The 13,251-nt window shown below is 39.8% G+C and overlaps 2 protein-coding genes across 6 annotated transcripts; one reads left to right on the forward strand and one right to left on the reverse strand.

The window, feature by feature from the left end:
* Window positions 1–205: 205 nt before the first annotated feature.
* LOC131308187 (pentatricopeptide repeat-containing protein At3g12770-like) lies at window positions 206–11,495 on the reverse strand. 4 transcript variants are annotated; one of them, XM_058335026.1, is made up of 3 exons: window positions 9,030–11,495; window positions 7,183–7,296; window positions 206–232 (listed from the first exon to the last, which is right to left on the reverse strand). In XM_058335026.1, the coding sequence occupies exon 1, from the start codon at window positions 11,395–11,397 to the stop codon at window positions 9,253–9,255; it is 2,145 nt and encodes a 714-aa protein (XP_058191009.1). In that variant the 5' UTR covers window positions 11,398–11,495; the 3' UTR covers window positions 206–232; window positions 7,183–7,296; window positions 9,030–9,252. The 4 variants fall into 4 exon arrangements, with proteins under 4 accessions (XP_058191009.1, XP_058191008.1, XP_058191007.1 ...); XM_058335025.1 differs by lacking the exon at window positions 206–232 and adding an exon at window positions 1,445–1,797; XM_058335024.1 differs by lacking the exon at window positions 206–232 and adding an exon at window positions 6,265–6,573.
* LOC131308193 (B3 domain-containing protein Os01g0723500) lies at window positions 5,458–8,798 on the forward strand. Of its 2 annotated transcripts, none has more exons than XM_058335037.1 (4): window positions 5,458–5,617; window positions 6,917–7,313; window positions 7,564–7,961; window positions 8,350–8,798. In XM_058335037.1, the coding sequence occupies exons 1-4, from the start codon at window positions 5,519–5,521 to the stop codon at window positions 8,419–8,421; spliced, it is 966 nt and encodes a 321-aa protein (XP_058191020.1). In that variant the 5' UTR covers window positions 5,458–5,518; the 3' UTR covers window positions 8,422–8,798. The 2 variants fall into 2 exon arrangements, with proteins under 2 accessions (XP_058191020.1, XP_058191019.1); XM_058335036.1 differs by having other exon boundaries at window positions 8,367–8,798.
* Window positions 11,496–13,251: the final 1,756 nt, after the last annotated feature.

Raw genomic sequence — 13,251 nt, forward strand, 5'->3', positions numbered from 1 at the left:
TCAAGGGATACTAATTCATTGTTGAGATAATATGTATTTGTCTATTTAAATACTTTGTATTTTGTGTTTGTATGTAATAATTAGTAGAATTTTATATTAGTTTGGCTTTCTCGTATTTTGATCGTTACTGTAAAAATTATTAAGTATTAGGGGCACACTCTTCTTAATTTGGCCTTGGGCACTCAAAACCCTTGGGCCGGCCCTGACTGCATCCCAGGGAACCCCAGAGATCCTGCAAGAATAACCATCACAATCAGCTCGTTGTTTTTCTACCGATCAGCACAATAGCATTCAGACAGTCATCACTGTATTTGTACGAAGAATGCTAAATCGATGCTGTAGAGCACCCAAGAAAGCAAGATGAATTCGATAAAGCGCAATCCATCGCAACACATGGGATGTATCTAGGAAGGAATGGATCACAAGAAAACACATATGATCTCCTCCACTTCCATTAAGGCCCAGAAAATAGAGAGAGAACTGGAAAAGGAGCATCAGTGGGAGCCACCCTGATAGAGCCTAATGAGCCAATCCGAAAGGCAAAAGCCCTTCTTTGAATGGATGAAGTTCTAGAGCATTAAGTCCACAAGACAAGCTATAAAACCCAACAAAAGTAGTTGAGACAGCTTGCAATGGCAAACAACTCCCTACGGTTAGAGGTTAGGGGATCGACGATTTACCCCAAAATCACAACAGGGTCTAGAGGAATTGGGATTAACAAGAAAACCAACTGTAAGATCACAATGACCAGTATAGGGGATCAATCGAGAGATGGACTCCATGTATCCTTATAGATTCGTTGGACTGCCTATTTCCCACCCACCATTTGATCCCTTGTAATAACATCTCTCATAAAAAGAGGGGCTTCCTTGCCCAAGATGAAGAATGGTTAGGTTTCACAGGAATACTGTCAACTCGGGACTCGGGAGCAATACTTTTGGGAAGAACTTTAGATAGTGAGAAAGGGTGAGATAAGAAAGGAGAGCCCTTTCTCACCAAAATACTCAATCTAAATGAGTGATTTGGCTAGGAACCACAACCCTTTCTTTTCTTTTCTCGCGAAATCACTCCATCCAAAGGGGGTGTTAGAGATAACATATTATTGTCTGCCAACATCCACCAAAATTGACGGGTAAGAAGGGCCTGATTTAAGACTCAAAAATCGCATGAAGATTTCCATTCAGTTTGTTGGGACACAAAGATTTCCAGGATTCTGACCAAAAATAAATAAAGATTTCCAGGATATTTAGCCAATGGGCCGACCAGTAGTAGACTTCCTGAAGATGATTCACTTGATTTAATCGCAGAGCTTTAAAGGAATATTAAACATGGAGCAAAGATAATTTGGGACCTTCAGTATCAATGTGGCCAAAATCATTCGTTAGGCACAAAATTGAGTACTACGTGTTTCTTAAAACCGGTCAATTATGATCCTCAGCAGCAACAAGGTGCTCCCAAGCGACCCTGGGGACCCAAAACCCCTCATTATAAGTAATCTCTTTCGTAAGGTCATATTAACAGCGTGGACCCTTACACTCAGTTTGGATTTAGTAACTATTTTCATTTTCCAATGCCAACTAATTATAACAATTTGCCACATTTACTCAGAGCATCTAACTTAAGAGAAGAGTATCGGGAATTTATTCACAGGAGATAGCTGTAACAAACCCTTTAATGATTCCAGTCATGGCTTTCCATTCACAAGAGTAGGCTCCACATAATGAGAGGGTTCCAAGGATACAGCCTTCAAATTTTGGCAACCAATAGTAGTTAAAAGGCTATATTGGTCATTAGTGCCTGAAATACACCAGTCAAAAAACCGTTAATAGCTCCTACTTCGTTTCACACGCGTTTCTTGCTAAAAATGATAGGATCATATTATGTTGAGTACGATTTCAACAATCAACATTACACCGTTAAATTTTTATGGAATTTAGATAGGTGTCAGTCGTGGACTCGTGTGATCTAACTAGATAGTGCCTTTTAATGATCCCTAAGTTTCTCGCAAGATGCACTTTAATCCGGATTTATTTTAACCAACCAATTTTGTTTTTAATTGCATCACAGCCACATGGGAAGTTTCGAACTATTCTCAAACTGGAAATCGACAAAGAGTTAACACTGAAACTCGACAATAGTTACGAGGATTGATTGTCTTGACCGAACAGCCTGTGTTGCATACATAATCCATAAACCAATGCGTCTAAGTACAAGAATTTGGCGTAAGCATAATAGGAAACTATAACGCCCCGAATTTTGGGTACGTTAAAAAGACATTTTATTGATAAAACCAAATGGAGTCTGGCTCTTATTACATTATAATACTCACAAGAGTACTTTTTATTACACAAGGAAGGGAACTAAGGTTCCTAACTACATCTTCGTCTGCTCCTCCATCTGAGCCAGCTCTTCAGCTCCAAAGGCCTCCAAGGTGTACAGCTTACCTTGTTCATCTACAAAGTCTGACACATTATACCAGCGTCGCCACCGATATAATATGTCAGGGTCACCAAAGGTAACACCATGAGCTACGAAAACTCAATAGAAAAATCTCATACCCACTAACCCATAACTTACAAACAACAGGTTATAATAAAACATCGATTTCCACATGATACGTGTATACAGTTAACAATGACACATCTACATTCGTTAATCAACTATCGTTGATGTCCTTGATTCTCTTTGTTTCTCTTACTCGACTCATCGTAGACCGTGTCAACATTTTCAAATTTCATAAACGTATCACCTTTTCAAAAACTCGTTTTTAACACACCCAACCTCGGTTCCGCCGTTCCGGTCTCCCGAGTATCCTCACAATAGTTTCGCCGTCCCGGGTTCCTATTGGCACACAAAACTTGCATTGGCTCCTCTCCGCAGATAACCAAGCCACATTACCAATGAGGCTACCACGTCCGACCGCATTGGCAATCTTCACAATGGGCTACCAAGTCCGGCCACATTGTGATTTTCACAATCCACGCAATGGGCTACCAAGTCCGGCCACGTTGCGGTTTTCACAATCCACACGATGGGCTACCACGTCCGGCCGCATCGTGGGTTTCCATACACACAATGGGCTACCAAGTCCGGCCACATTGCGGTTTCAAAACACAACTCATCATTATCCACACTCTAGGTGTCATGTTTCTATTTTCTCGATTCTCGTGTCTCGTTTACATGCAAAGACTCCGCGGTAGGACAAAGTAAGCATGAATCATTCATTGTAATCTAACAAGATCATCCATCTATAATACATCACAAGTAACACAATCGATTTATGTATGCAAGCTCATACTTCTTGAAATACGAATACTTCGATTCACATGGTAACGTTTTAACTTTCAAAAAAACCGTTCTTTCTTAAAGATCAAATAACATATGTTTTACTTGAAATAAGTAAGTAAGTGAGTAAGGATAAACTTAGAGTTAGGGGTAAGAATAATCTGCCTTGATCCGAAACTAGTCGGGGCCGAATAAGCTAGTTGGAAGATTCTACGGGTGGTGAAACTCGCAAATCTGGACCGAACTTTGGATGGCCGTAACCCAGTCAATCTTTGGCCGAATATGATCGTTCTTGGGTCGAAATCGAAGCTCTAGAAGCGCTCTACAACTTTCGTGAAGGAAGTTGATCCTAGAAACTACTTTAGGTAGGAGAAAAATGGTGATAAAAGAAGAGACAGTGTGCTGTCAGAAAATGGAAATCCGAGATTTTTACTGAACTTCGGATGCCAATATCTTTGTCATTTCTTCACCGATTGGGGTGGTTCTTGGGTCTAACTTGAAGGTTTCGAAGTGCTCTACAACTTTTCCGAAGGGAGTTGGTTCTAAAAACTTCTTTAAGCAGGAGAAAAATGGAGATTCGTGAAGGGCAGTAGGCTGTCTGAAAATGGAAATGGTTTCTAGAGAGAAGTGAGAGCAAAGGAGTGAAGGTGTGAGTTGAAACTTGAAGTGAGCTTGCTATTTATAGCCAACACTTGAGCTCTTCCTCCCTCCTCTATGGCCGCCCCCCCCCCCCCTCTTCTTCCTCCCATGGATTTGCTCCATTGAGTTGTCATTTCATGCCTTTCAATCATGCAATGCCTTCCATGACTTGTCACTTCCATTTGTAGGCCAAATCTTAGGCGATCATGAAGAGTTTTTGACTTGTCAAGTCTATGGGGAGGTTGCTTGCAAGAAAGAATATAATCATGGGCTAGCTTTGTACTTTGGAAGACTAGAATGGGTTGGCATGTAGTAAATAGGCTTAGGGCTATTAAGGTTGCTTGTGTAAGTGTCCAAAACACAATCACACACTCTACCTCCCTCTCCCATTCAGCCTTTCTCTCTCTCTCTCTCTCCATCCGGCCCTCTCTCTCTCTCTCTCTCTTGTTCTATGTATAGACATATATAGGTATATAAGTACATGTATATATTCATCTAGGAAAGTAAAACCTAAGATAGTTAGGCTTAAGGTTATGACATAGGTGTGCATGCATGCATGGCTAGTCTTGCTTCTTTTGGAAGCAAAATGATGGGATTCTTCGTATGACTTGTCTTGTCATGCTTATTGGCAAGTCAAAGGTCTATTAACCAAGGGACAAAAATTCCCCTAACAATTATGGACCAAAGGGTAAAGGAATATTGGTAATAATTAGGGTTTGAAATGACTTGTCATTGGAGTAAAAATGATTACTCCTATGGTCTAATGGTCCTATAGGGTTTGGAGAGGTTCATAAGGCTCAAAGATGGTCTAAAAGGTCCAATTAGGGTTAGGGTATTGTAACTAGATTGAAACGGTAATTAGGGTTTTCTAACTAATTGGTTGGAAACTAATTCTACTTGCCAAGTAGGATTTCTAGCCAAGAAATACGATTTAAAGATTTTATCTAACTCATTAGAAAAGTATACAAATGCTTTTATAAGTATACTTGTCTTTAGAAAATGACTAGATTGCTCGGCGTGAAAAATATAATTTTATAAGTCTCAAATCTAATTATGACGGATTATTAAAATTAAGAAGAAATTTTTTTGTAGCAAATCCAAGTAATTAACATAAAATTTAAATATTTAACGAAATTTTTATTTACCAAAAATCAGGGTCGTTACAGAAATAGAAAAGTACGAGAAAAAAAATGAACCACTAGGTTTGGACAAGGTAACATATCATTTTCTCGGCTGTTAACTTCCTTGATTCCAAATTCGGGTTTTAAGTTTTGAACTTGTCTTGTTTAAGTAGAAGCGTTTCACACATAGAAACTTTGGATTATTATCCATACCCAACTACCCATCATTAATGAGTGTTTATGTATGCGCATATGAGTTGTTAATTGTAATCAGAACAAAAAAAGCAAAAACTTGATTCCATATGGGATTGCGCAACAGGATTTCCAATTCCACCCAGCACAGCCTCAGTCCTATCCACCTTCCTAACTCGCCTATATATATCATCCATGAAAAAGACAGGTTCCCACTTACCATCACACTTGATACACACCTGTGACCTGCCCCTTTCGCCTCTATATATGCACCCAAAAAAATGCAAATAGTACCATGGGGAAAAACCTGCAACACCATGGTTCAAGATGATGGTCCTTGCTTCTTCCAGATTATCACTTGTAAAACAACGGAGGAAATTGTAAGTTTGATCGGTCCTGTTAGTTCTCTACCGCTTGTGTTATGTGTATGGGTCTACAACTTTGTTATGTTTAAGCATGTATGGTTGCTTACCTTGATGATGTTGGACCAAAGAGATTTTCCAGCACAGTTCTGGGGGGTTTTGTGCAATTTCGTAAATTGATCTTGACTTTTGATCTGCAGAGTTTCCTGTTAACTGTTCTTTTTCAATGCATGCATACTGGAATTGAAATATATCTGGCCAAAATAGATTTCAGGATGTCTTGGTGGTAGTTTCCTCTGCTTTTCTACAAAAAAAAATAGGAAAGGAAAAGGGGACAAAAACCTCGGAAGTTTTGTTAGGGTCTGGGTTTAATGAATTAAACGTCTATTTTTATTTTATTTGGCCAAGTAGCAGAATCAACCCTCCTATTACCTATTGGAGCTTTAGGGGCTTTTTGAGTTTTGTCTTTATTTGAATTTTTTTCGCTTTTGTTACTTTTGCGTCACACGTTTGGGGATTATTGTTTCGTCTTGCGGAGTAAAAGTAATTTTTTTTTTTTTACTTTTCCGATTCCTCTTGTTAAGACGAATCAATAATCCACAAAAGTTTGGCGCAAAACTAAAAAATGCAATTTTTTTTTTTTAATAAGGACAAAACTCAAATTCTAGAAAGCCCCTAACGCTCTTAGTGGAGTGAGAAATTCCATAATTTCCAATCGAGGGACAGGTAATAACTCATTGCAAATGAGTTGATGTATTACAGTTAAATGACCCGAAAGGAGCGGAGAAAATAGAAGGTTAAAAAACAAGTGTGGGTAATATTGTACAAAATGCTATTCAAAATACCTTTCAGAATGAAATAAATGTCTTCCTTTTCTAATTAATTAAACTTTTTACTCTTTTCAAGCTTTCCCTCTTTCATTTTTCTTCTTTTTCTCGTTACATCAAATCATCTACAATAAACCCTCACGAGTCCTGAGGAAAGAGCAGTTTTTAATTCAATCAACGGCAACGAAAGACATGTTTATGGTATCCTAAATTCTGAGCACTTTTATGCTTATCCTGGATTTTGAATCGCAATCAAATGATTTCATAGCCTTTTACTGGATTTACTGTTTTCTGGTCTTAGTTGCAGATATTCCTGTACTCTATTCTTTATATCGTTGTTAGTGTTTTTCTCAATAGGCCATTTTCAACGTCAAATCCCTCACTTAAATATTCCAGTAACTATCTGTTCGCTTATAGCTCGTTAAAGTTTGTGGATTCCAAAGCTGTTAAACTAATTTCTATTGGTCCCATTTTTGTTTTTCCCTTCCAGCAAATCCCTCCAAAGTTTATGAAGCATCTGTCAAACGAAATGGGTGACAGAGCAACTCTTAAGGGCCCTTCTGATGACGCTTGGACAATTGTTGTACATGAAAAGAATAATGGCACATATCTACAAGATGGATGGCAGGACTTCATGAGATTTCACTCGTTAGGAAAGAATGAGTTTTTGCTCTTCCGGTATGATGGGAATTCTCATTTCAGCGTACGGATTTATGATCAGAGTGGATTGGAAAGACAAAGTGAATCTGTTATTACCTGCAAACATCGAGAAGCTAGGAAAATGGAAGCTGAATACTCCACAGGAAGAAGTAAAAAAGGTAGACTGAGAAAGAACAACGTCAATCCAGATAACCTTCATCAATCAAAATCCTGCAAAGGAGGAGAAGGTATCCATGCATTTTTTAGATAGTGCACCATTACATGAAAAGAAAAAACGAACACATTGAAATACACAACATGTACACACCCGCAAATCTTAATATGTGGATAGGTGAGATTCGTGAGAATAAGATCTGATATTATATCATCTGGCTTTTTAAGGGCACATGATGTAATTGTTAGTTGTTCACGTGTGGATGCATAGACCCATTCATATGCTAGTGTCTTTTTTTGAATCTTAAATTGGAAATGCTTTAGATGGGGCTGGTCTGAGCTTTCACTCGCATAAATTGCAAAGGGCCAAGAAATCTAAGAGGATTGAGCACACAACAATAAAGCTTGAAGAGGAAGAAATGGAGCCAACCGATGTTGTAGCATATCCATTGCTTATGGGGTATGAAGGGGAGAAAGGTAATAGGAAAAGGAAGAAAGAAAAGGGTAAAACACATGAGAAACACCATTCAAAGAACATCAAGTATGCCAAAAGGAAGATTAAGGAGGAAGAAATGGACCCAACCATTGATTCCCAGACCATAAGGTCTCCAATAGAAGAAGAAAGAGGTAGAGTTCTTGAAAAAGAGGATTCATTTAGCTCTAACTTCCCTTGTTACAAGTGCTGCCTAAAGCAGTCCAGCGTGCAGACAGTGTTTCTTCTAGTAAGTATACATCCTTCCTTTTATCTTTCAACTTCTGTTTCTTTCTTAGTCCTGTGAGTTAGGTTAATAACCACAACTTTTTCTTCATGACTCATGAGCAAAAATCTTTATGTAATTGCATGCACATGTCAACCTTGTAGAAGTAGCAAGCACCTCCGCAGCTTACCTTGCATAACTCAGCCAGTGAGATCAGGAATTTTTTTTAATACAAAATCCAACCTAATCCCACATTACCCTTTTTCCTTCTGAAAAAGATTTCTTGAAGATATTCACACATGCAGAAGTACACATAACATGAGATACTTTTTGTGCAATAATGTTTATGCTCTCTCTCTCTCTCTCTCCACACATAATTGATTTCTTCAATGAGCAAACTAACTTAGCAAAGGTCGACAATTATTGCAGCCAATCTGCAGGCCATTCTCTCAGGCACACTTTCCTCCATTCAGAACTCACATAGTCCTGCGGAACTCTAAAGGGAAGGGTTGGGTCGTGACTGTAATTCCTGTCACAGGGAGGCACTCATTTTCTGGAGGTTGGCGTTCTTTTGTCGTGGATAACGGACTCAAGGAAGGTGATGCCTGCATCTTTGAGCTTGTCAAGAGAACTGAGATGCAGGTCCATGTTTTTCGAGCTGGAAAAAGGCTGAGCCTGCTATCAGAAATGTGAACCAGAAGTTATGTGCAGAGTCAACATGTGATGGTGCTTATCCTCAGTTTTAAGTTGTTTTGCCTTTCAAGTTAAAAAATACTTGGTTGTTGAAATCAAATTCTATAAATCTGAAAGAGGTATTGTCCAAAGAAGTTAGTTAATGCTTATAACATCATGACTTAAAAACTCCATCTACTACCTACAAAATCATTTGTTTTCATTATTCATCTGGCCATTAAATACTACTTAATTAACTAATCAATTCGCGGAGATAGGGAAGGGCAGCGAAGGTGGCAGCAAGAGTGTATTTACTTGTGTATTTCTAAGTAATCTGATCAAGTTAGATCACAAAAATAATTACCAAAAACAAAAAGAAAAAAGAAAAAGTTAGATCACAAAATCAAGACATCGGGATACCTCAGGCCTTGTCATCTTTGAGCACCGGATTATAATTCCTAGCGGCACGCAGTGTCCAAATAACAAACTGGTCTTGTTCTGAGCACTACCGAAGTTATGCATTAACCACAGCATAAAATGTACTAAGCTGCGCCGTAAGCACCACCTTCCTCAATCCTCACCATTTTAGTAAAAGTCTTCTTGCAAATGCTTCTGAATTGATATTTCTGTTGATTTTCTAATGTTACCAGTAGTCTCTGCATGAACAAACCCCTTCTCGAAAGACATGGAAGCGGTTGGCATCTTTAACAACAATAACTCTTTTAAAAACTTTGGAAATAAACTTGCATGCAAAGTGGCAATCGTTGCACGTCCGGAGATTCTTTGTGACCCGAATTGTTGTTTCTGGCTTGGTTCTTCCTAAACCAAAAGCAATAGCCAACTTCTCACTGTGGTGATATAGCATATCCGATTTGACATCATCTGACAGTTCCTGAAGTACTGATTTTGTATCAGGCACATAACCTGCTTCTTGTATTCTTACTATCATGCACTTTAATATCCCCTCAACTTCAAAATATTGAGGATGGTCCTTCTCTCCAGCCATGAATGTGTACAGTTCGCCATCTATCTCAATCGAACTAAACCCTGGGTCCTTTTTCAATCCTTTTGATCTCAATGATACTCGAGCCATTCTCACACACTCCCAATTTCCAGCCAAAGCATACATGTTTGAGAGCAATATATAGTAACCAGCATCATTTGGCTCCAACTGAAATAGTTTCTCCGAAATTTTGATACCCAGTTCAATGTTACCATGGATTTTGCAGGCACTTAGCAAGGCACAATAAACGTCGAAATCCGGGTGGAAAGGCATGCTATTAACCAATGAATAAGCGTCACCTAATCGCCCAGCACGGCCAAGAAGGTCAACAACACAAGCATAATGCTGTAAGTTAGGAACTATATTCCAAGTTCTAACCATATGGCGGAAAATATGAAGTCCTTGATCAACCATCCCAGCATGACTACAAGCGCACAAGACACAAACCAATGTCGACTCATCCGGATTAATGCCTGAACCTTTCATTCGCAGAAAGAGATCAATTGCATCATTACCATAGCCATTCATCCCATTACTAACAATCATAGCATTCCAGCATGCCACATCCTTTTCCTCCATGCCCTCAAAATATTTTCTCGCATCTTCTAAGTTTGCACAGTTTGCATACATGTCTATTATAGCAGACCCCAAGAACACATCATGTGCAAAACCTGTTTTTACTACCAATGCATGGACCCGCCGACCTTGATGCAGAGCTCCTGAATCACTGCAGCTCGACATGATTCCTGTCAAAGCAACAGAATCCAATTCTAAATCCTCTACTCTCCTCATCTCGTTGAAATGCTCTATGGCCTTGTTCCAATATTGACCACTTGAAAATGCGGTTAACATTAAGGTCCATGCAACCACATCCTTCACAGGCATGTCGTTAAAGAGAAAATAAGCATCCTCAATACGTTTTCCATTTACATACACCTCCATCAAAGCTGTTTTAACAAGTTGATCACTTTCAACTCCATTTCTAACCGTTAAACCGTGGACTCCCTCTCCTACCCGCAAATCCTCTACACCTGAACTGGCCGATATCAAGCTCATGATTGTAAAACAATCTACATGAAACCCTTCTCTACGCATCGAATTGAAAAGCCTGAACCCTTCTTCACCAAACCCACAACGAGAATAACACGAAATCATCGCGTTCCATGCAACAACATTTCTCTCAGACATGCCATCAAACACCTGTTGAGCAGCACCAGCGAAGCCCAATTTTGAGTACATTCCAACCAGCGCCGTCTCCACAAACACATTCGTTGCAAACCCATTTCGTATCCAAAAACAGTGGACCGATCTTCCCATCTGGGTCAAACCCATGTTCCCAAAAGCAGGCAGAATGCTTGAAATCGTAATTTCATTTGGAAGTAAGCTAACTGTTATCATTTTGCGCAAAACTTCAATGGCCTCGACAAAAAAGTGATTTTTTGCATACCCAGATATCAAGATTGTCCAAGAAACAGTATTTTTATCAGATATTCGATGGAAAACATGTTCAGCATCTTCCATGAGTCCACATAGAGAGTATGAGTTCGTTAATCTGTTGGAAAGGAAGACGTTTTGAGAAAGACCAGAGGTGACTATGTTTGCGTGAACTTGTTTAATGGGATTTGGGTATTTCACTTGTTGGAGGATTGAAGCGTGAGAGATGGGTTTGAGCTGTGCCCGTTGATTCGAAGTGAAGGAGGGATGGTTATGGAATGTGTTGGAATTAAGAGTGGGGCTCTTTTGGTGGGAAAAGTAACGGTTGAATCCTGGTGAAAGTCGTTTCATTCCTCTAACCTCTTTTTAATTTTTTGGGGATGAATTCTACGGTTCTACCCAAGGTTTGTAAAAACAATGTTAGCTTCGACGGTGATACTGTCATCCACGTCGAGATCATGTAATTCTCCGACTTAAGAATTGAACACTAATTAATTATGAAAGATACAAATTCACCATCCAACCAGACTAAATCTCAAATGCATAAACACATGGGATGAAGCGGAAAACTATTCAATGCTCATGGCCTTCGCATGGCTATGTGATAGGAATTGCTTGTAGAAATGAGTCCAAGAAGGGGAATTCTTGGGAAATCTTATTACAGATTCAACAAAGAATTACAGGAAAAAAGAGAGGAAGAGAGAGAGAGAGAGAGTTACAGAAACGGAAAGAAAGAGAAGTCACAATTCACACCCCTCTCCCTGCTCCACTCACTCCTTATAACAGAAAAACCAACTAACGAACTCTAACCAACTATGACCATTTACACTAAGACCTAGAACAACTTCAACAATTACAATTAAACCCCAACTCCTAACATTACTTCCCTCTTGAAAACAACCTTGTCCTCAAGGTTGAAAGTGTGGAAACCTCTGATGCAAGTCGTGCCAGTTCTCCCATGTGGCATCTTCGGGGATGGAGTTGGACCACTGAACCAAGACCAAGGAATGAGGCCTGTTATGACGTTTGACCAGCTTCCTATCCAAAACAGCAACTGGCTCTAACTGCAGCTGCCCATCTTCCGCAGTCATAGGCAACTCGGTTTGAACCACAGCATCATCCCCCAACTTTTTCTTTAGCAAAGAGACGTGGAACACTGGATGAATCCTAGAATGAAGGGGTAAATCCAGCTTATAAGCCACGGGACCTACCTTCTGCACCACCTGATAAGGGCCAAAATACTTGGGAGCCAACTTTGCATTACTCCGAAAGGCCACAGTAACTTGCCGAAAAGGTTGCAGCTTTAAGTACACCCAATCGCCCACCTCAAACACCCTTTCCGATCTGTGCTGATCTGCTAACTGTTTCATTCTATGTTGAGAAGTAACCAAATGTTCCTTGAGCAGTTTGAGAATAGTAGCTCTATCTTGTAGCAAACTTTCTGCAGCTGCTACTGCAGTGCTGCCAGGGACATAATGCATCAGGTTTGGAGGTTGTTGTCCATACAAGGCTTCATATGGAGTGGTCCCAGTGGAAACATGGAACGTGGTGTTATACCACCATTCTGCTAGAGATAACCATTTTGTCCAAGCAGTGGGTCTGTCACTTGTCAAGCATCTCAAGTAGTTTTCCAAACACCTATTTACCACCTCAGTTTGGCCATCAGATTGAGGATGATAAGCAGTGCTTAAACACAAAGTAGTGCCCTGCAATTTAAACAACTCCTTCCAAAAGGTGCTAGTGAAAATGGGGTCTCTATCAGATACAATTGAAGTTGGCATACCATGGAGCTTAAAAATGTTGTCTAAGAAAACTTGTGCCACAGTAGTTGCAGTGTAAGGATGAGTGAGGGGTAAAAAGTGAGCATACTTGCTTAACCTATCCACCACCACAAAGATCACTGTTTTGTTACAAGAACTTGGTAGCCCTTCAATAAAATCCATGGAGATATCACTCCAAAGTCTGTCAGGAATGGGTAAGGGTTGGAGAAAGCCAGGTGATGCTACAGTCTCATTTTTATGTCTCTGACAGGTGTCACATTTTGCTACAAACTGAAACACAGCCTGTTTCATTCCCCTCCAGAAAAAAGCTTGTTTCATTCTTTGATAGGTTCTTTCACCCCCAGAATGACCCCCAACTGGGCTAGCATGATGCTCTTGAATGAGGTGAAGTCGGAATTGGGCATTGTTGCCCACCACCAGCCTG

Source organism: Rhododendron vialii, chromosome 11a (assembly GCF_030253575.1).
Source record: "Rhododendron vialii isolate Sample 1 chromosome 11a, ASM3025357v1".
NCBI classification, from domain to species: domain Eukaryota; kingdom Viridiplantae; phylum Streptophyta; class Magnoliopsida; order Ericales; family Ericaceae; genus Rhododendron; species Rhododendron vialii.